This window comes from Sus scrofa, chromosome 13 (assembly GCF_054392235.1).
Source record: "Sus scrofa isolate SSC_HxYL_T2T_F1_AM1 chromosome 13, Sscrofa_HxYL_maternal_Yorkshire_Landrace_v2.0, whole genome shotgun sequence".
Lineage (NCBI taxonomy): Eukaryota > Metazoa > Chordata > Mammalia > Artiodactyla > Suidae > Sus > Sus scrofa.
The window spans coordinates 98,733,023-98,756,512 of record NC_139395.1 but is presented as its reverse complement, the minus strand read 5'-3'; the positions used below and the strand labels follow the sequence as shown (position 1 = coordinate 98,756,512).

General features: G+C 44.1%; 1 protein-coding gene across 9 annotated transcripts in view; it reads left to right on the top strand.

The window, feature by feature from the left end:
• Positions 1–22,800, top strand: part of SLC9A9 (solute carrier family 9 member A9) — a 685,137-nt gene extending 662,337 nt beyond the window's left edge. For all 9 annotated transcript variants that reach the window (XM_084989945.1, XM_084989943.1, XM_084989947.1 and 6 more), the window contains 2 exons: positions 18,724–18,829; positions 20,830–22,800. In XM_084989945.1, the coding sequence (XP_084846071.1) occupies positions 18,724–18,829; positions 20,830–21,057 (334 nt within the window). In that variant the 3' untranslated portion in view covers positions 21,058–22,800. The remainder of the gene's footprint in view (positions 1–18,723; positions 18,830–20,829) is intronic.
• Positions 22,801–23,490: the final 690 nt, after the last annotated feature.

Sequence of the window (23,490 nt, the reverse complement as noted above, 5' to 3'; positions counted from 1 at the left end):
AAAAAAAAAAAAAAAAAAAAAAAAAAGAGCCTGGAACCTTTTATTAAAGCAGGCATACCAACACACAGCAAACCTACCAAAACATTTTTTATTATTTTTACAAGGAGAGAATAATCATATCATGTGGCATGGTTTAATTTGCTCTCCGGTGGTTTTCTTTAGCCAAGGGATCATATTTGTTCACACCAATAAAATGTCTGAATGGTTTTCATAGAAAGCACATCTTTCCATTTTCTCAGTGCACTGGTTTCCGAGGATGCCACCTGAGCTCTGCTCCTGAGAAGATGTGTTGATATGGCAGATACGCAGGACTTCTCTCCTTCTACACCCATAATGCACTAGAAGAGGAGCTGGCAGGTTTTATGCTTGCTCTAAAAGGGGTCTGGACCCTGGGCAGGGAAGACTTTGATCTAGGGCCCAAAAGCAGCTTATCCAAACATGCATTCATTTAATCTTGCAACTCAAGAGTGACAGGCCCTTCCAAAGTGGTTTGGGAGGACCAAAGGGACAGGCTTGGGGTGCAGAGGAGGCACTTGCAAGTTTGCCCAAGGAGCCAGTTATCTGTGATACCTGGTCTCAGGAGACACTTTGCCTCTCAGAGAGGCAGGAGGGGCCAGGTAAAGCCCTCCTCCAGGGCTTCCCAGCAAGCGAAGCTTTGTATACAGAAAAGAGAAGCAGCAAACCAGAGCTGCCCTAGGGAGATCCAGACAGGCTGAAATCCATGGGTAGGGTTTTCCCACCTTTCCTTCAGTGACTGGGCCAGCACTACTCATCCCTCACACCCTTATCCCAGAGCCTCCACCCCCCCAACCAGTGTCATTTCCCATGATTTTACTTATTGCCAAACAGATCCAAATAAGGTTCAGGTTTCAGATAATACCCTTTCCAAAAGAATTCACATGTTAATCCAAAACCTGAAATCCTTTTCAAGTCTCAATTCAATTCAACGAATATCAGTTGAGAGGACTCATCTCTGGCTACTGAACATTAAGCTCTGCAGGCACAAAAAAGGAAGGAGACAATGTTCCTTCTCCTTTTAGCTCACAGTCTAAAAGGAGAAAGGATATATAGTCAAATAGTTTTTATATATTAAGTTAAATGTGATCAGAAATCTGAGTGAAAGCTGATGTAAAGCTAGACTCTGGAGCCCCTATGAAGAAATTCTTTAGTTGGAATACAGGAATACTGATGAAGAAGAATTGAGCTGTATAGCCATTAGGATTACGTTTTGCTGCCTATAACAAAAATCCAAATAGCAATAGCTTAACCAAAATAGAAGTTTTTGACTCATGTAAAAGAAGCTCAACATTAAAAAATCTATGGCTGGTAACAGAGTTCTATGATGACATCAGTATTCCTATGGTCTTCTATCTTTCTTCTCTACTGTCCTTAGTATACGGTTTCTAGACTCAAGTTTACCTCATGACCTCAAAATGGCTGCTGGAGCATCAGACAGCACATCCAAAGAAGGAAGGAAGGAAGGAAGGAAGAAAGGACAAAATTGATGTTTTCTTTGCAGAGCTTCTCTAGAAATTCTACCCAACAGACTTCTTCCATCTGCTGGGGAAATAGAACCTCTCTATTGTAAGGAAGAAAGGGAGACTGGATATTGGAATAGGCAAAGAGCAATCTATCCCACAAGCTTTCAAGAATAATTGGGCCTCCCCAAAATACAAAGTGCAGAAGGACATTCCAGGTAAAAGAAACAGCCTGCGAAGATAAAAGTCCATATAGTATTTGGTAAATATGGGAACTGTGAGTAGCCTACAAAAGACTTGCATGTCAACCTTAGTAAATCAACCTTGTTTTTTTTTTTTTTTTAAGTCAGTGGATTGTCTACCTCTGGGGTGTGTGTTATGGTTATTGTTGTTCATAAGGAACTCTCTTATTTGGATGGAATTTCACAAGGAACCCCTAGATGAAAAAGCTAGAAGAGAGCAGCTCTGGCTCAAGGTGGGATTTTGGAAGAGAAGAACTGTGCTTTAATAATTATAAGGTAGAGAGTGGCAAGTCCTCGGAGAAGAGTCAATAAAAGATCAGTGGGGTTTCAGAAGCAGTGACAGATGAGCTGTATCTGAAAAGATGTAGGATTTCCAAGGGGCAGGGTGAAAAGAAAAGCTGTTCAAATGGAGGGAATGCAAAAGCCCAGAGGATAATTGATACAGAAACAGGAATCAGTGCCCAATTTCATTTATCAGAAACTAAGTCTTGTGGAATAGTGTGGGGAATAGGGTTGGGAAGGTAAGCAGGATCAGCAGAGGACACTGAAGTTCCTCTAGCCACAGATGCAGCCACAATGGAGGACTCAGATCTCATGACTTGATAGAACAGTGGTAGAATCATGGGTTTGTACCCAACTTATTTTAATAGCAAGTGGGATACACTTGTAATTTGGGCTCCCAATGCATATAGGCCTACTGATAGAACGCAGACTATGTGAGGCCTGAGTCTGGATCCATGTATATCTAAAAGGCAAAAAATCCCACAGAAGAGGTAAATCCACTACTATGGAACTAGTCCCTGGTGCCTTCCCTGCCAAAGCTATTGTGACCTAACTCTCTAGGTCTCAAATCACACAGATACTTGGTCCTTAAGTCAACAAATCACAGGAAGTTGGAACCCAGAGGAGAGATAGCACTGGTACTGATACGAGTTCGCCCTCCTCTAAGGAGTTCTCTCTCCATCTAAACTTTGGGGCTTTCGATGTGACAGATGCTTTGGAAAAATGATTTGCAAACTGTAGGAGGCTACCCGTAGTGGGTCATAGAATCATTTCAATAACTCATGATCAGCATTTCTAAAATAATAATAATAATAAAAAAATTAAAAAATAGGAAAGACTATCACATCCAAATAGGAAACTAAAACTAACCTGTGGTAACAGTCACTTCCCACATCTCAATGGCCCCTCACACACTTTCATTTCTCTCTCACTTAGGCTGCTAAGGATGTAATGACCCTCTAGGGCAATGGTCCTCTATGTGGCAATTCAGTGATGCAGCATCTTTGATCCGAGGCTCCAACATCTCAACCTGAGGCCTCCATCAGTCACTGTAGCAGAGAAGGTGTCCACTGGAGGGTTTCTGGTTTCCTGTGTTTCAGTGAAGAAGTGATACTAGTCACTATGACCACTCATGGGCCAGAATTAGTGATAGAGTCCCACCTACTTCAAAGAAGTGAATGCACCTTCTTCAAAAATGCTGATGTACCTGAGAGAGGAGGAGACCTGGATATTTGGGTATCCTAGCAACACCTAGGATAAGTGTATAGAAGACAGAACAGGATAGGATAGGATGGGATAGCATGGAGAAATAGGATTAAGAATAAAAATAGCAATAGGAACAGATCCAAGTGCATCACAGAAGTATTTTTAGTTTTGTGACTGAGCAGATGCTAGGACATATACTGAGTAGCAATTGTGAAATATATTTCCAGGTAGGGGTTAGAGGTGAAAAAAGAAGTTTGAAAGTGACTGCCTCCGAGAGAAAAATGTGCCTGAAGAGTAGAAAGAGATTATTTATGACACGCGACCCTGTAACACCAAAGGGCTCTCCTCTTGTGTCCTCTCAGTCAAAGAAAAAAGAGGGAGTTCCCATCGTGGCTCAGTGGTTAACGAATCTGATTAGGAACCATGAGGTTGTGGGTTTGATCCCTGGCCTTGCTCAGTGGGTTGGGGATCCGGCGTTGCTGTAAGCTGTGGTGTAGGTCATAGACATGGCTTAGATCTGGAGTTGCTGTGGCTGTGGCCTCGTAGGCCAGAGGCTACAGCTCCGATTGGACCCCTAGCCTGGGAACCTCCATATGCCTTGGAAGAGGCCCTAGAAAAGGCAAAAAGAATAAAAATTTAAAAAAAAATAAAAAAGGAAAAAGAGTTTCTAATGTCTGCTTAACGGGCTTCATTCCACAGCTCAAAATAACCCAGTGTCACATATCCTGTCTCCCACACACATAAAAAACTCAGTGGGTTACGACAGTTAGTGTTGCTGGTGTGTGTGTGTGTGAAAGAGAGAAAGAGACAGAAAGAGAGAGAGAGACAAAAAGAGAGAGATTTGTCTTCCTCCAAGAGCCACAGGGTATGCATTCTACTAAGGAGTTGACTAAATGGCCAGGAAGAGGCAGAGTCTTCAGAGTATAGGAAAGTTGGATTGGCCTCAAGGACAACCAGAGCCCAGACAATGAGATAGGGCTGCTCTAAGGTGAACTTAAAAGCCTGATGCACAACCTGAAAACATGCCCCCTCCAAGTGGTGGCTCATTCCTCTGGAGAGTGTCATTCCTGTGCCAAGAGCCTCATAGAGTAAGTGCCCCAGGGCAGAACTGCTGACGTGAAACAGTGAGCAAGGCTCCCAGCACCCTGCGTGGGGCATGGCTCCAAGAATAGAAAAGAATCTTCTGAGAGGAACTTTGCAAAAATCTTTCTCCCGGCTCCAGCAGAAGAAATATTAGGAACTCTGCAGGGCATATGAGGGGGTGTTGCATGAGTAATGACTGGGGGATATTTGAAATGTATTTCTAATACTTATAGCTCCTCAAAAGACACAGTGAAATAATAATAATATTATTAACAAATGTTAGTTGAGTGCTTATTAGGTGCCCAGATCTGTGCTAAAAAATGCATTGATTTTTAACTCACTTAAACCTCTCCCCATGAGGTCCCTTATTGTAACCGATTTCCATTTTATGGATAATGAAAATGAGGCTCAAAAGAACTTAGGAAATTTGCTTATTCACAGATAATAAGTAGCAGAGATGTGATTCAAACCCAGTCTGTCTATCTTTTTAACTACTACCCAATAAATAAGTAAATAAACAAGCCAAAGACTTGGAATTATTCAGAAGTAGCAGAAAGTAATGGGCTGAATTATTTCCCCCTATATTGAAGTCCTACCATACAATATAACCATATTTGGAAATGGGTTTATTACAGTTGTAATTTTTTTTGGCCTCCCCCCAGACAGCATGCAGAAGTCCCAGGCCAGGGATCAAACTCAAGCCACAGCTGTAACCAGAGCCACAGCATTGGCAACTCTGGATCCTTCACCCCTTAACCCACTGGGCCATGAGGGAACTCCTAGATGTAATGATTTAAAGTAAGATTAAGTTATACTGGAATAGGGTAGGTCCATAATTCAATATCACTTGTTTGCTCATAAGAAGCCAGTCATGTCAAGACTCAAGGAGAACTCTGGAAGCTTGGGAAGATGGAGGTGGAATAGAGTGATGTGCCTATAAGCCAAGGAATCCCAAGGAGTTCCAACCGTAACCAGGAGCTTGGAGAGAGGCACGGGGCCACTTGACCCTCAGAGCCCTCAGAAGGAGCTGATCCTGCCAGTACCATGATCTCAGGTTCCTGGCCTCCAGACCTGGGAGACAGTACATTTCCATTATTTGTAGCCACCCAGTTTATGGTACTTTGTTAGGCAGCCCTGGGAAACAAAGATACCAGGTAATTGCCGTCTCTAAATCATTGCCTAACCAGATATAACATAGCATCCTGAGTCTTAGTAATGAGCAACTAGAGGCACAAAGAATTGGAGACTTTTGCCCAAGTTGAGAAGCAGTCACGGAGCCAGAACCTCAGCCATCTGTGTTTGGTGTCTGCTGTCTTCTTCCCCATGAAAGCACTGAAAGTAGTTTCCTCTTTATCTTTGTGCTCCGAGGATCATGCCCCATGGAGTCCACACTGAAGATGCCAATGCAGAGGTGCCTGTTCCTTTTTCCCCAAAGGTGGAAGATGTGTACAATTATGCATCTCTGCAGGGTGCCTGCCTATGTACACATGGGGACCAGTGCCCCCGAGGCACACATTCTGCTCTGGATATCAAGGGAAGAGGCCAGCCCCACAGGGCACTGGATGAACCAGAGAGGGCTTGGGAAGGCCTGGCCACCTCCCTCTTCGGTGTAACCTGGGGTAACCCTGAGGTGCCAGTACCCACAAGACCACATCCAATGGGTGCCAGAGGAAGAAATCACGTTAAAATCTCCCTCCAGGAGTTCCCGTCGTGGCGCAGTGGTTAACGAATCCGACTAGGAACCATGAGGTTGCCGGTTCGGTCCCTGCCCTTGCTCAGTGGGTTAACGATCCGGCGTTGCCGTGAGCTGTGGTGTAGGTTGCAGACGTGGCTCTGAACCTGCGTTGCTGTGGCGCCGGTGGAGGCCGGTGGCTGCGGCTCCGATTCGACCCCTAGCCTGGGAACCTCCATATCCCGTGGGAGCGGCCCAAGAAATAGCAAATAGACAAAAAAAAAAAAAAAAATTTCCCTCCAAACCAGAGTGGAGACTTGGAACACTGGAGCAGAGTTACCTCTCAGAATCCAATCCTCCAACCTGCCGCAAGGGGGTTGACCCATAAAGACTTCTTGTCATGATCACCAGCCTCCAACAGAGGATCTGGGTCTGGACAGCACTTCCCTAAGCACCAGAAGCCCACAAAAGGCCAGGACCCACTCCACATGAGCAACAGCAGCCTTTTCCCCCAGAACTGTTTTCTCTCCAAACAATTAGCCAAATGTAAACTTCCACGTGGAGAGAATGGATTTCACTGCATCTGATGGGCAGCAAAGATTCCTAGAAATCTAGTGATCCCATCCTGTGCCCAAAGAGAAAAAATTTAAGGACACAATAGTGGGAGGAGAAGCAACAGTAGTAAGAGTAAAAGTAGCATTATCGCCCATCACTGTTATTACTGCTATTATTCCACTGTGCAGCTCCTAGATGGGGCGCCTCCACATCCAGAGTCCTTCTGGAGATAAGATGCCATCCTGCTGTGCATCATTTAGACCAGTGGTTTTCAGGGAACTGTTAATATGTAGGCTGCTAGGCCCTCACCCAAGGGGTACAGGGGCAAGGGCCCAGAAATCTACATCTTAAGAAGCAAAAGCAATTTTGATGCGAATGAGCAGGCGGCCACACTTGGAGAAACCCCAGGTTTAGACTTTCTTTTGTATTTAGACCCAAGGCAGTGGATCAGATGAACTCTCAGGTTTCCTTCAGCCTCATGATCCCAGTATTTTCCCCTGTTTATCTTGTGTTCACTTGCCCTACTTATGCTGGCTACTTTGGTATCCTACACCTGACCTCTTTCCTTTAACCCTTCTGACAAACTCCACTGCCTTTTTTCTGCCCCTAGATTGTCTCTCTGGAAGCAAGGAGCCTGGTAGAATTATCTTAACATTTGATAGGTAGATCCTACAGATATCACTGATAGAGCCAACTCCCAGTACCAGTAGGATAGCAAGCACACCATTTTATCAGCCTTTAGTCTGCCCTCGTTCTTAATACTTAATCATTCCTGACCAGAGTTTCCTAGCTCAGAACCCTGACCAGAGTTTCCTAGCTCAGGACCTCTAAGGGAGCATGGATGCGAGTCAAAGCATCTGGGGACTCTCTGAAACGTCATATGAAATTGCCTGCCAATGACGAGCACATGGGCATTTTTTCAGAGATGCCGGTCCCAGGTCAGGGAAGGTTAAGAACCATCTGACTCACCTGGCTGTGCAATAGGAAGTCCATTTTGATAAATCTAAGCTACACTGGGTGAATTATGGGCAGTTCCTAGTTAGCTCAGGCAATTCAGACAGAGTACAATTTATAAATCTAACTAAACCACATCCTCATTGATTAGTAATGTGCTAGATACTAATCACCAGTGATAGAAGATCAAATAAAATAGAGTTTATGGAGGATTATGGCAAGATAGCAATGGCTTCAACACAGTCTTTCAATCTCTCCAAATTTCTACATATCAGTAGGTGGAACAATAAGATAACAAACCCAAAATCCATGAACACCTTTATAACAAAACTAGGAGCAAGTTCTTCCACAAACTCTAAATTACAAGTGAGTAGAAACAAGCCACCAATAGCACAAGTGTCCATCCAAGAGGGAAAAAGAAGCAAGAGGGGAGCATCTGACAGGCTTGAAATCAGGAGAACTCCTCAGTGGCCAATAGCATTTCCTGGAAAGTGAAGTTGGGCCACTCTGATAAACGTCCCTAAAACTGGTGTTGGGATAAGGAGGCGGGTGTAGCTTTCTCTAAGAGGACAAGTAAACGTCCCAGGAATAGGGACTGAAGAGGCCGAAGCAGTTGAGACCCCTGAGAGCTCTCCAGATGGATCCACTAGGATTCCCTTCGGGGTCAGGGCCTTGCACTCAGGAGAAACTGCCTTGGAGTGGAATCAAAATTGAACTGCAGAGAGAGGATAGTGATAAAAGGAAACCAAGGCCCGGGATCAGCTGGGGGGAGGGGGAGGGAAAACAGGGCAAGAGAGCTGAGAACACAGCCACCTTGTTTACCCCTCTACAAAAACAGCAGAAGGGGGAAAACTGTGAGCCCCGCCTCATTCTGTAAGTTCAGGAAAACTAACTTCACATAAAAATAAACAGCAGAAAAGACGTCAACACCCATACAGAGTTATTATAAGGGGAAAAAGAGGCTAAGGAGTGGATGATATTCTCTACAGTGAAAATATGCCAGAAAAAAATATGCCCATAAATAGATTGAAACTATAGCAAACTATATTAAAAACAAGTTAAAAGACAGTAAGAAAATGATCCAAGACATGGAACAACAAAATAAATCAGAATCAGAAAAAAACTCTGGAGATAATTTAGTATTTAAAAAAAATTCATTTCAGAAATGAACAGTAATTCAGAAGGACAACAAAATCAAATAAACGCATGGATAACAGCTTAAGAGGAATAGCAGGTGAAAAGAAAGAAAAGCTTTTTAAGTTAAAAGCAAATGAAGAAAAATATTTAAAAGAGTCAAGAGAAAGTGACAAATATTGAAGATAAAGAAGATGGAACATCCACAAAATAGGAATCCCTGAAAAAGAAAAGCAAAGCAGGGAAACAGAACAAGTCCTAATTCAAGAGAACTTTCCCGAAATATAACACATTTAACACATTTGGAACTATGCATTGAAAAAGCACACTGTGTACCTGAGACTATCAACTAGAAAAAACCAACATCAGAAAAAAAATTAGTGAAATCAATGAACTTTAAAGAAGTCCTTTGGGAATCTAGAGAAAAAAAAAAAAACATGATTCATAAGGGAAAGAAAATTATATTTTCATTAGACTTTTCAGGAGAAACTTCTTAGGTCAAAAGAGGATACAAACATATTTAAGTAATCAAAGTATAGCCAACAATTTTATTTCTAGAAAAAAAAACCCTTTCAGTATATAAAGGGCACAAACTCTTACCAATATTCAAGAACTCAGAGAATGTTCCCATGTGTCCTTCCTGAGGAATTTACTAAAGAACAATCTTCAGACAATCAAAATGACTAGAAAGACATTGACATAAGGATATGAAGGTGAGCATGAAGTACCTGTAGAGCTGAAAGTACAGAATGAGGGCCGAGAATAGAGAATGTAATGTTCTTATGTTCTGACAATGTAAATATAGCACAACTACATATAGTTGTCCTGCAGATTTTCTTTTACTAAGTTAGAATAGAGAAAATATAAGCAAAAATTTTAATGTATTATGTAATTATTACAGTGGTAGTATCAGTATTATTATGACACGACTGTAAGTGCAATGCTGTTGGATAAAACAAATGAGTAATTAGGGAATATTCTAATTCTGTCATTCCTTAAGTCCTTGAGAACTGGAAATTCTTGAACTTGAGTTGGAAGGCTCCATAGGAACTCATGAGATATATAACCAATGTATTGGTGAAGCTGGTTTGCAATAGCTGGTTAGAACAGGTTCTACATCTCTGGTCCCATCTCCACATTAATGACTTTATGTTGGTGTACTGGAATCAGCCATAATGGGAGCATTGGCACCATGGAAACTGGGAAATACAAATCTGCCTGTATTTAATAAAGTCAACAAACATTTAACAGCATCCCCACTGTACATGTGACCCTCAGTGCCCAGATTGTGCTGTTAAAATACCATTTTTCACTAAAAGAACTCAGAGAATTTTGGAGAAATAGTAGTCAGTCGAGGTCTGAAACAGGAATTGTATGAGATGAACCTATGACAACTTAACAGATGACAAGGAAGCTGTTGGAGATACTGGCATCATGTCAATAGGATGCAGAAGCCAGTTTGAAGACTCCCACTGACCAAAGATGGGTCAGTTTGAGCTTCAATAGTCCTAACAGTTGCAATAAAATTCATTTAAATTCATTACTTTATAGTGATATTTAAACAAAGAATCAGTTATTTTCAGAGGGTCATAACCAATCATTATCTGGAAAACTAGTAAACAGAGGGAATAATTCAAACATTTATCTTACCTTTTCTACATTGACTGTTCCACTGAATATCCCAAAAGAACAAATGAAAAGTGTCTCTTTATAAAAGTATTCTACCTAATAAAATAATAAAAAGATAAAATTAGAGTTTCACCATTTGCACACCCCACTGAGCAAATAGCTACTGGTACTACTCATCACTGCCACTAAAACACACAAAGAGAGACAACCAGATATCATATGGCTTCTTTAGCCTTGCTGAAGGGATAGAACAGAGCCTGAATATTGTCCAGTTTCTAGATCCAGCTGGCAATTTGCAGGAAACACGAAGAACAGAGGAACAAACTACGCTGTACATGAATTTGTAATAAGCAATTTATACCATGGAAAACTCCACAGGTCAAATGGCCCAGGTTCTTTAGCAGACAAATTGTGAAGAAAAGGATGGAGAAGGAATCTATAAATTAAAAGACATAACACAGTTTTTTAAATAGGCAAGACTAAACTGTAGTGTGCCAGAACGCCCACTTGAGTGATACAACTGTAATTAAAAACTCAGGGAAGTGATTAGTATAAAAATCAGGATGGAAGTTCCCGTCGTGGTGCAGCGGAAATGAATCTGACTAGGAACCATGAGGTTGCAGGTTTGATCCCTGACCTTGCTCAGTGGATTAAGGATCCAGCATTGTTGTGGCTGTGGCGTAGGCCAGCATCTGTAACTCTGATTGGACCCCTAGCCTGGGAACTTCCATATGCCATAGGTGTGGCCCTAAAAAGCAAAAAAAAAAAAAAAAAAAAAAAAAAAAATCAGGGTAGTAGTTACTTTTAGGGAGAGGGAGAAGTTTTGATTAGGATGAGATATCTGGAAAGAGCTTCAAGGGTGGCCAACTGTTCTGTTTCCTGGAACCTGGAACGTCTCCTTACCTTGTAATGATCTGTTCAGATAGACATGGAATTTGTAAGTTTTGACGTATCGCTTTCTAATTTTGCAATTAAAAAGTTTTATTATACATTTCTTGCTCTTAAGGAGTTAGAGTTTAAATAGGATGGTGGAGGAATTCCCATTGTGGCTCAGTGGTAACAAACCTGGCTAGTATCCATGAGGACGTGGTTTGATCCCCAGCCTCACTCAGTGGGTTAAGGAACTGGCATTCACAGGAGCTGTGGTATAGGTTGCAGATGCAGCTCGGATCTGGCATTGCTGTAACTGTGGCATAGGCCCCCAGCTACAGCTCTGATTCAACCCCTAGCCTAGGAACTTCCATATGCCGCAGGTGTGGCCCTACAAAGACAAAAAAATAATAATAATAAATAAATGAGGATGGTGGAGAGTAAACAATTAACTTCAAGACATTGTGATAAATGCTCCCAGACCGGTATGTATGCTGTGCTCTGGAACCACCACAGAGCTGAAGCAGTTCACCATGGCAGGTCTGAGGAAGCTCTTGGGAGGAAGGGATACACTAGCGTGGCCTTGAAGAGAGAGCCATTCTCCAAAAGACGTGTGAGTGGCCAAGCTCAGAGACCAGCCTGAAGGGGGTTGCTCAGTGTTACTACTGAGCCACAATGGGAATTCCTCCTTGCTGGCTTATTCCGGGTAGTTCTGCTCGCCCATCAGGGTGTTTATTCTGGCATTTGCTGCTTCCTTTCTGTCCCAGCAGTTGTCTAGTGCAATTTCCCATAAAGTGGTAAAGGTTAGGATTGTCAACCAAAAGAACACATGTTCACCTGTGTATGTGACAGTTTTCTGCCTTTCCCTTGTTTGTAAACCAGAACTTCATGGATAGCTTAGGGGAAGGGGCCGTCTTAACAGCTTGTTCTTGAAATAGAAGGGCCACTGTGAAGATGAGATCCCACTGCAAGTGTGCAGTGCACAACTGTAAGTCCTCCCTCGAGCTGGAGAGAACAGTGATGAAACAGCTTAAATTAGAGGGCTTTATGGAGTTCCTGATGTGGCACAGCAAGTTAAGGATCCAGCACTGGCACAGCTGTGGCATAGGTCATAGCTGCGGCTTGGATTCAATCCCTGGCCCAGGAACTTGCAAAAAAGAAAAAAGAAGAGGGCTTTTGGTTAGACCTTTAAAATCTCCTCCAACCTGAACCCCAAATAGCTCAGTAGAGTAGTTCATGGCATACTTAACACCAGATAACAAGACAGTAAGTATCCAATTATAAAATCCAACATCATCCAAAGGAAAGAGGGAGAACACATTCAATTTGTTAGCCCCATTTCCTGTGAGACAAGGCACAAAGGGTATGATTTGTATATTGGAATCAAAGAGGGATGGGGTATATCCAATCTGGGGGTATTCTATGTTCTTGGATGCTGTGTGAATAACAGTGTGGGGACTCGGCAACTCAGTGACGAGTGAGACCGGGTTTCCTGCAGTAACACATGGACTTGTAGGGCAAGTTCAGCTCCCATTCCAGGATGCACTTATCCCTCCCCGCCCACCTGCCATTGATCCCTGACTGTCTCTGGTGGCAAGTTAACCCTGGACTAAATGCACTCTGGAAAAGGAGGCAAGAATAGATCAAAATAGAATTGAAAAGCCATCCGAGAACACATTTCATGATCTGTAAAATGGGACTATAATACCCACCTACAATTGTAAAGAGAAAATAAGACATATATTAGATTCCAGATATAAGTGATATCCTATGGTATTTGTCTTTCTCTTTCTGACTTACTTCACTCAATATGAGAGTCTCCAGTTCCATTCAATAAGACATATAGAAATGTTTTATACATAAAAGGATGCAGGAGGTATTCCTAAAAGATAAATGTGCTTCCCTTCTCTACACACCTCTGAATTAAGAAGTACTTCATCATGGTAACAAAACTACTTATCAAGCCTATATACACAAACATGGGCAAATTCTTCCAATAGGCACAGTCTTCCTACACAAGCCAAGAGGAGATTCTGCATCAATCCACTCTTGGGCGTAACATCATCAAGGCTGTATCTTGTTGAACCAAGCTGCTGAGCCATCCCTAGAAACAATTGGCACTAGACAGGTCTGGGTTCTGGACAAAATGAGCTTACCTATCCTCACCCTGAAAATGATGGCTTTTCTTCCTATTTCAGATTTGAATCTCATATGGAGGGCAGTACTCTGGAGAGAGACCACTGTGTGCCATACTTGCCTGATCATCAGTCACCTGGAGCATGTAGAATACAGAGCCTCTGTATTGAGTCCCAGGCCACTTCCCAGACCTGCCAAATCAGTATCTTCAAGAGGATCTTCATGATGAGGCCAGCTTAGAGAAAGCCAAGATAGAGCATAGCACTTCAGGGTTCTCCAGTCAGGGACTTAAAGATAGTCTGCTCAGGCCGCCATAACAAAATACTAGACTGGTGGCTTAAACAGCAGAAACTGGGAGTTCCCGTTGTGGTTCACTGGGTTAAGAACCCAACATAGTGTCCATGAGGATGTAGGTTCTATCTCTGGCCTCACTCAGTGGGTTAAGGATCCAGTATTGCTGTAAGCTCCGATGTAGTTCACAGATGCAGCTCAGATCCTGGCAGCTGCAGCTCTGATTCCACCCTCATCCTTAAAATTTCCATATGCCGCAGGTGTGGCCATAAAAAGAAGAAGAAGAAAAAAAAAAAAACACAAAAAACACCAGAAACTTATTTTCTCACAGTTCTAGGGCCTGGAAGTCTGAGGTCAGGGAGCCAGCACAGTCAGGTTCTGGTGAGAAGTTTCTTCCGGGCTTGCAGACAGTCCCCATCTCACTGTGTGCTCACGTGACCCCTTCTTTATGGACGTGTGGAGAGAGAGCAAGCAAACTCTCTGGCATCCCTTCTTTTAAGGACACTAATCCCTTTATGAAGGCCCTGCCCTCACAGCCTTGTCTAACCCTAAGTACCTCCCCAAAACCCCATCTCCAAATACTATCACACTGAGGCTCAGGGCTTCAACATATGAATTTGAGTAGGACATGAACATTCAGTCCACAGTAGGGGCAGTAGGGCTTATCTCCTTCGAAGCGGCAGATGTTTTTTGTGGAGCTAGATCTTTGCTTGGGGTTTTTGCCTCCCACAAATCTATGCAGGACTGTGTTACACAAGGCACAGGCATGAGCAAGCTGTGCACCCGTTGGTTTTGGCAGCTGAGAATAGACAAAGCCTGAGGATTTAAGAAATCAACATTACCACGTATTTGGGATGTTAGTTGAGTTAAGCACTAAATTTAGCTCTGGACCTGCTGATGGAAGATGTATTTTATCCTTTGGCCCCAGCTAATTGTCTTTCCTATTTCATGCATGTTAAATTCTGGGTAGGGTTCCAGTTTTTACTTACATCTCTTGAACCAAACTGCTATTCCCAAACTTATGCCCTTTAAAGATGAGAAAAGTCATTGTTTTTTTTTTTTCCCCCTACAGCTTAACATTTCATCTCAATGCATTTCTAGCTTATTAGAGAAGCAAAACTAGCTGTATCAAAAATACCCAATGGGGAATCTCTCTCTCTCTCTCTCTCTCTCTCTCCAAACATATACTAGAACCTGACAAGAAAAATAGTGCATTTTGCAAAATCGGCAGTTGGGGTTTTTTGTAGATCAAAGGAGTTTTCTTACTTTTTAATAATTTAGGTAACCCTGGAGATCCAGCCACCTTCTAGACACTGCTCAGCAATGAAGAACTCTGAAAGTCACTTAGTCCTCAATTCCAAATCAGTGAGCCATTCAGATGAGACCTGTTACTCAGAGTTTCTGTCGCAGAAGGAAGATGCCCATGTGGTGGAATTGTCTGGGGTCTCCAGCCCACCTCTACCAATGACTAGGTGGCTGGGCTCCATTGAGCAATTCTTTTACTCTCTCTGAGCCTGTTGCTGTCATTAATTCACAACAACTCTTTCTTGGGAGTTCCCGTCATGGCTCAGCAAAAACAGATCTGCCTAGCTTCCATGAGGACATGGGTTCAATCCCTGGCCTTGCTCAGTGGCTTGGGGATCCGGCGTTGCCATAACCTGTGGTGTAGGTCACAGAATCAACTCCGATCCCTCATTGCTGTGGCTGTGGAGTAGGCTGGCGGCTACAGCTCCAATTTGACCCCTAGGCTGGAAACCTCCATGTGCCACAGGTACAGCCCTAAAATGACAAAAAAAAAACCAAAAACAAAAACCTATTTCTTGAACATTTAAAATGTGCTGAGCACCACATCCATGTGAAACGGACCTTCCTGCCCTTAAAGAAATCACTCTCTGGGGACAAGGGAGCTTTCCATTCTACAATGCTGTAGTTCATTTCTCTGTGTAGATATCTCACTGACTTAGCACATAAGACCAAAGCATGTGAGTGTATGAAAGAACAAATGAACCAGTGAGTGAGTGAAACATCAAGGTTGCTTTTTAACCACTTTATTTTATGCCGTTACTATGTGGTCTCCTTTGTCTAGTAACTGAGGCCCAAGAGGTCCATCTTCAACTTGACCTTCTTTAGCCTCTTATCCTCCAGAAAACCGCATTGTTGGCTATACTCTGCCCCCTTCATTCTTCTCTTGGCTCAGTTACCCAGAAACAATCTCCATTACCTGTAGCACTGCTGAACATTCTCCTGGGTCCTAAATTCAACAAACATCCGCTGAGCTCATAATATATGGCAAGCAGCAGACAAACCAAGCCCTTGGAGAACGTAAACCCCGCTTCACTCTGCTGTGTCTGTGAATGGGGCTTACACATTCCACTCACTGCCATACATGTGTGTCATGCCTTTGACTTACAGCGACCAAGCTACCAGAACAGCCAGAATAACATCATGAATTTCCTAGAAGCATCCTAAGTCAACAAATTCTCCCCATCTCTCACCTACCAGCTGACACTGGTTCCCCCATACAACAACACTTAACCCAAATGGCTACTTGTGGTGTAGGAACAGCTTAAATTTTCTAACCACTAGCTAGCCTGTGACTTCCAGTGTCACACCAAATGCCAGGAATGCCATTCTTTAGTCTACCCTCATATCATGTCCCCATTGTTATTTGAACAATGATTGATACACCAGTTTCTCCAGAAAGTATTGGTTAGAAATAAAATTTTAGGAGTTCCCATCATGGCTCAGCATTAACGAAGCCAGCTAGTATCATTGAGGACTCAAGTTTGATCCCTGGCTTCGCTCAGTGGGTTGGGGATCCAGTGTTGCCATGAGCTGTGGTGTAGTTCTCAGATGTGGCTTGGATCTGGCATTGCTGTGGCTGTGGTATAGGCTGGCAGCTGTAGCTCCCACTGGACCCCTAGCCTGGGAACCTCCATATGCTGCAGATGTGGCCATAAAAAGAAAAAAAAAGATAAAAAAGAAAATTTGTAATAAAATAGCATTTGAATGGCCCATGAGAGTTGAACACCACTCTTCCATGTTATTTCAATTAATAACCACAGCAGTACTTGAGGTTCACAGGGATCAATCGCTAGGCCACAGGTCATAGGGTCAGTGAAGTGGCAGAGCTGGCAGTTGTGCCCAAGTCCTTTGTGTCAAAAAGTCCCAGAGTCTGTCCAAATGGCAGCCTGTTTGGTCCAAGCCTCACATTCACAGAAAGCTACAAATTAAATCATTAAGCATCAGGTCTGATAACATGACCCATAAAAGACATACATCATCAAGATGAAAAGAAGAAAATGTTCATCACACAATTTTAATTTGGGATTTTTCCTGTGGTAACATGGTTTTGGCATTTCGGTTTTTCATATATTGAGAACCTGAACCAGTAAAGGCTGTCCAGGCCTCTCAAACTCCTAGAGCTTTGACAAACTTCTTAATTTTTATTTATACAACACTGCTAAAAGTGTTGCTCGCTTGCCATCACTTTTCCATCTGCAAATAAAATTGGCTGGATTTTCTTTGACTTACATTCCAGTTGTACCTATATCTTGTCCACCTCATCTTCCTAAAAAAAAAAAAAAATTTTCCCTGATCTGTACGCACTGTAAACCCTACGAAGACCACATGCCCTTTCCCAAAAATGTCCATAGCTCACCAGCAGGGATGCAGGCTGCAAGCTTTCTCCCTGAATAAACAGCTGGTCACACATATAATTCCTCCCTTGATAAATTACCACCTGCTAGGGGATGGTGTCTGTAGATTCAGGTAGCAAAGGGAACCTCTGGATTATTTTAAATCAGCACATCTCTAGGCCTCAATTCCTTCATCCGTAAAATGAAGGGAATAGCACTCTGTAATAAAAATGAATGGAAGACCATCAAGGGCTTTCCAGAGTTGCCGATAGACTTACAAGATGTCACAGGGAATGCCAGGCTCTGAACTTTAGTATCTTTCCCATCCTTCACTGAGCACAACGGCTGCTCATCTGAAAGGAAGCGTCACATTTTCCATCCGCAGTGGCAATTACAGACCCCCTTAAGTGTCTTTTCGGTTGGTCTCCTCACGTCCTAACGAGTCTATATTCGTGAGTGTCTCCTGCTTTGTCCCCACCATGGTGGCGAATAATTTGAAGCCAGAGGCAACTGGATTCCTGCCCCTGTGTGCTGCATGCTCCCTCTGTCCCACATGCCTGGGGCATCCGGGGATGATTCTGGCGTCCAACTGTGGGTGGGCTCCAGTAGAGCTGTGGCCACTATCTCCTCTTGTCTCAAGTGCCTGGGGGTGAGTGCACGTGTTCACAAGCCAATGTTAACTGCTTTCCATTTTTCCCCATTCCCTAGTTATTATAGCATTTCAGAAAGTTGATGAGGTGAAATAGTCTCCAGCCGAGGAAAGAATATAAAGCTTAAAAGGTGTGTCTGATGGAATGGTGAAATAATGCCCCTCCTTTCTCTTGAGGAAAAATAAATAAATAAAGCAACCTGAGGCAGCGTCTAGGGATTTCATTACTGACAGATTGGAGGAAAACATGGCTTTAGATGAACAGGTTTTTTTCCTTTTAACTTGTTAGAGCCCTTTGGGATGAAGGGAGGAGAGAGACAGGTGCTAGACAATAGAATCAACCTAGTACCAGCTTATTTACATAATTTGGTATAAAGATGCATTGATGTATGAAGTATGAAGTGATTGTGTTGAATAGTGAAACTAAAGTATTTTGGCAAAAAAAATTTCTGTTCACTACCCTGTTCTAGAATGAGTGAACATTTTATGAAATACTTCATGCGTCTTTGTAAAAATTACTGGTGGTTTAGCTGTGTGTGCAGTTTTAGGAAAACACAATCTTTTATGCTACCGTTGAAGACAATTCTTAAGAATGTGTTCTCTAAGCAGAGGAGACACTGAGTTGGGGATGGGTGGGGGGAGAGGAACATTTATCCCTCTCTCTGATGTCGGCTGGTCCAGGGGCCACCTCTCCATGATTAAAGGCTACCAGGAGGGCCGGGAAAGTGTGTGGAACAAAGATTATAAATAGCAATTGTCGCAGGCCAAATTACCTCCTAAATGAGAGAGTAGGGGATTTAAAGGTACAAATAACTGTCTCCTTCGCTGCATGCAAAGCTTTGTGCTGTGTGAGAAACTAAATCCCAACTTCCTTTTGGCAAGTGTTCCTTAACAGGCCTCGCAGATATCTGAAACCAATTTTAACCCATTCTGGTCCCCCCCTGACCACAACGTTACCTGAATGGTGCGGCCCAATTTCCAGACTGCTCACCAGTCCTCAGGCCTATGGGGTGAGTAAACATCACCAGAGGGACAGGCTTGGGGACACTGAGGAGCCAGGGATCCTTGGGGCTCTTACCTCCCAGCTTGAGGAGGAAGCGTTTTTAAAATTCACTGCGTCAAGAAGCCTCTCTCTTTTCGGTTGTTGCTGATGTGGGCTCATTCTTCTTTTAAAAAACGCAATTTTTTATGGTGACCAATTTTTTAACCATAAAATGAATTTAGAAAATATGAAAGAAGTAATGTGTGCTCACAAACTGCTGCATTCCGAGGTTTTGAATATTAGGCCTGTGCTTTATCGCTCAAGGGAGTGGAATAAAAAATGCTGAGAAGCAATTAGAATCATTCCCAGTAAATCAGAGTGTCAGGGATTGGAAAGGAGCAGAATCCCGGAGTTTGGAGCACCCCCGGAGGTTGTCCAGCCCACCCATCCCTCGTCTAAACAGAGAAAGAGGCATCTCAGGTGTCAGGTGTGCTCAGGGCATTACAGCCTGAGACAGTGGGTCTCAAAGCCTTAGTGTCACTTGGAAACTTGTTAGAAATGCAAAATCTCAGGCCCCACTGTAGAGCTCTGGTACAGGCCAGCGTTGGAGGCCGCTGACCTGAGCTCGCCCAGCCAGGGCTCGTGCTACAGGTAATTTTGTGTGGTCTTCCCAAAGCCAACAGAAGAAGAGTAGAGATTTTAATTTTTTTTTTTAATTCTTTTCTTCAAGGGATGCCCTCTCTGAGGAAAACTTTATCAACCTGATCTAGTTCGTTTTTGCCATTACTCACTGTGGGAACTTCAAAACCATTTTTAGTCTTGTGACATTCATCCCAAGAAAACATGCTGTGAGGACATGCTTTTCAAAGAAAATATAAGAGAGGAGTTCCCATCGTGGCACAGCAGAAATGAATCCGACTAGGAACCATGAGGTTGCAGGTTCGATCCCTGACCTTGCTCAGTGGGTTAAGGATCTGGCGTTGCCATAGCTGTGGTGTAGGTCGCAGACACAGCTCGGATCTGGCGTTGCTGTGGCTGTGGTATAGGCCGGCGGCTACAGCTCCAATTAGACTCCTAGGCTGGGAAGCTCCATATGCTGTGGGTGTGGCCCTAAAAAGCAAAAAAGCAAGAAAGCAAGAAAGAAAAAGAAAATATAAGATAAACCGCATTTGAAGAATTTTGTGATAGACAACAGTGTTACACAAACAACACTGAGAATCATTCTGGACTCTGAGGTCACAGAATTCTGCTAACTCCTAACTCCTCTCACCCAGGTTAAGTACCAATTCAAAACATCCATTGTTTATTTATTTATTTATTTGGCTATGCCCATGACATACTGAGGTTTCCAGGTTAGAGATCAAACCCACGCCACAGCAGTGGCCCGAGCCACAGCAATGACAGCACTGGATCCTTCACAGCTAGGCCACCAGGGAACTCCAAACTGCATTTTCTTTTAACTCCCTTAACCCACAGAGGCACCCAGTTAGCACATGTTCTCTTACCCAACACAGCCCTGGGGCTGTGTGATGATGTAAGTCTTCAATGCTGACTCAGGGAGAGGCTCCACCACGACCTCAGAGATGGAAAAGGTCACAACTGCCCTAACGGAAACTTCAGCCAGGACAAGACAGGGCCATTAAGAAAATGAAAACAAGCATCCTATTTTCTTTCTTCTCCTCTTTCTTTTCTTTTTTTTTTTCTTTTTTTCAGGGCCACACCCACGGCATATGGAAGTTCCCTGGCTGGGAGTCTAATAGGAACTACAGCTGCTGGTCTATGCCACAGCCACAGCAACTCGGGATCCGAGCCCCATCTGTGACCTACACCACAGCTCACGGCAACATTGGATCCTTAACCCACTGAGCAAGGCCAGGGATCAAACCTGCATCCTCGTGGATACTATTCGGGTTCGTTTCCACTGAGCCTCAGTGGGAACTCCCATCCAATTTTCTTACACTATAGGACAGCTTTTGTGTTCTGCCTTTATCAGGAAGTGACCCCTCTCCCTCTCTTTCCAAAATCCAGGATCACCTCAAAGAGGATGATGTTGAATGCATTGTAAATCAGGATGAACTGGCCATGAATTACCAGGAGCAAGCCACCTCACCCTGCAGTCCTCCAGCGAGGCTGGGTCTGGACCAGAAAGCTTCACCCCAGACTCCAAGCAAGGAAAACATTTATGAGGGGGACCTTGGCCTGGGAGGCTATGGACTCAAGCTTGAGCAAACTCCAGGTCAATCCCAGCTGAACTAATGGGCGTGAACAGTGCAGAGGGAGTCACAGGTAAGGCGAGGCTCATGGAGGAATACAAGCCAAGTTGGGAGGCAGCCGAGAGGAGAGGCTGGAAGATGTCTTAAGAGCATTAATTGGAGAGATTCAAAACCTTGTCGCATGTGTCCTCTAGTGCCTGCAGAAACGAGAATGTATTATCAGCCCTCTATATTATGCAACTGAATTGACGTTCCTGACAGCACCGTTTTTATTAACGAACTGGGTAGGGAGGGAGGGGTGGAGAGGGGAGGGAGGCAGGAGTCTAGCTGCTGGGAGGATGAAACAGATGTGCGGTGTCTGCAGGGTTTTTCTTTTCTGTGTGCAGCTCTCCAGGCCTTTCGCTCAGATTTGGGATTTTATTCCCTTCATTAGGGAGAGTTTAAAAATAAGACCAAGAGTTTCTGAGCTTAAACATGTGGCTCCTAAGCTGGAGGGAATGCCCAGTTATTCAGGAAGCGATATGTTTTATATTTTTAGAAGCTAGGCTGCCACTTGCTCTTAATGATCCAGGGCTATCTGCCCAGACAAATGCTGTTGATACCACTGTTGACGGCCTCACAGAACCCATGGCGCACAGAGGGGGCCCCCCTGTTTTCCTCACATCCTTTTCAAGCTGCTGCTTCCAACGACTGAAGGAGTTGATGGCAGCTTGGGTGTGCTCTGTGCTAAATGTGGTGCCGATTTCCACCTTGGTAGGACCCCTTTTGGGGAAAGTGGGGTTCTTGTGCCGTTACCATGTTTCAGCCTTCCTGTCCTCACTTGCATTCGAGTCCTTTCCTGGCTCTGTAGCAAGTCCCTCCGTCTGCTGGGCGATGAGATTCTATAGCACAGGCTCCTCGCCACACGGCAGGAGTGCAGATATGCCCTGCAATTCCAACTCACACAGCAGAAAAGCAGGGCAGGAGCTAGAGGAGCAGGGCAAGGATGCATGGGGACCACACGAAGGAGGCAAGGATGCAACATCAGGGCCCTACTTACAGGGCTGGGTTCATGGCCCAAGGCTGAGCGACCAATGCAATAGCTTTTTTTTTTTTTTTTTTTTTTTTTGTCTTTTTAGGGCTGCACCCCCAGCATAGGGAGGTTCCTAGGCTAAGGGTCTAATCAGAGCTATAGCTGCCGGCCTACACCACAGCCACAGCAACACCAGATCCAAGCCGGGTCTTCGACCTACACCACAGCTCACGGCAATGCGGGACCCTTAACCCACTGAGCAACCAGGGATCGAACTCACATCCTCATCGATCCTAGTCAGGTTTGCTAACCACTGATCCACAAAGGGAACTCCCCAACACAATAGCTTTTAATTCAGCTGCATGACCTGTGCCTTTAAGCCATTAAGATACCTCAAACCCAGCTTCTCGAAATACAGATGTTAGACTCTAGAAAAAAAGCAGGCTCCCCCAGTCCTGGGTGCCCAGGCTCTGATGAGTCAGTCTGTGTCTGAGGGAGGCAGAGGCACCACTGGCGCCTTCCTGGGGGCCCAAAACTTGGAAGTAACATACACTCTGCTGTTAGAGTCATCGGGCTTTAGACACGAGCCTTGGAGGGCTGGGGCTTGCCGCTACATGCGTCTATTCTCTTGCTTTCCAAACAGTAGAAACGAGGGGCACCAATTGTGCTATACTCAGCTAGGCATCACCTGGTCATTCCAGGTAAATATGGCAAATGGCAAAGCATGAAGTTTTCTAAGTTGACTTAATCCTAATAAAATTTTGTTATGAAGTACCATTGTGTTGGCCGGTGTTTTATTTGAAGACATCTTCTCTATCTGCTGATTGGAAGTGCTAAGCCCTGACTCTCAAAGTGCCTGGTGAAGCAGGCACTGAAAGGCTGCGTTCAGGAGATGCCAGGGTCCTCTGGCCCAGGAAGAGCCATGGGGGCTCCTCGCCAAGTCCAGGACAAGTGAACACACTAGGCTGGGAGGAGACGCCAAGGGAAGGCAAAGTCAGGCAGAGGGGTGCACCTCCTCCTTTCACACTACTGGGGACCAGAAACCAAGAAGAGCTTCAGAAATCAGGGAGGAGGAGTTCCCATTGTAGTGCATCAGAAACAAATACAACTAGGAACCACGAGGTTGCAGGTTCAATCCCTGGCCTCACTCAGTGGGTAAAGGATCCAGCGTTGGAGCTTGGAAAACAGCAAGTGGAACTGGGGTGGAGCAAGTGTGAAAGGCACACAAATAAGGAGTCCCATCGTGGCTCAGTGGTTAACGAATCTGACTTGGAATGATGAGGTTGCTGGTTCGATCCCTGGCCTTGCTCGGTGGGTTAAGGATCTGGCATTGCCATGAGCTGTGGTGTAGGTCACAGACACGGCTCAGATCTGGCATTGCTGTGGCTGTGGTGTAGGCTAGCAGCTGTAGTTCCAATTAGACCCCTAGCCTGGGAACCTCCGTATGCCGAGAGTGCGGCCCTA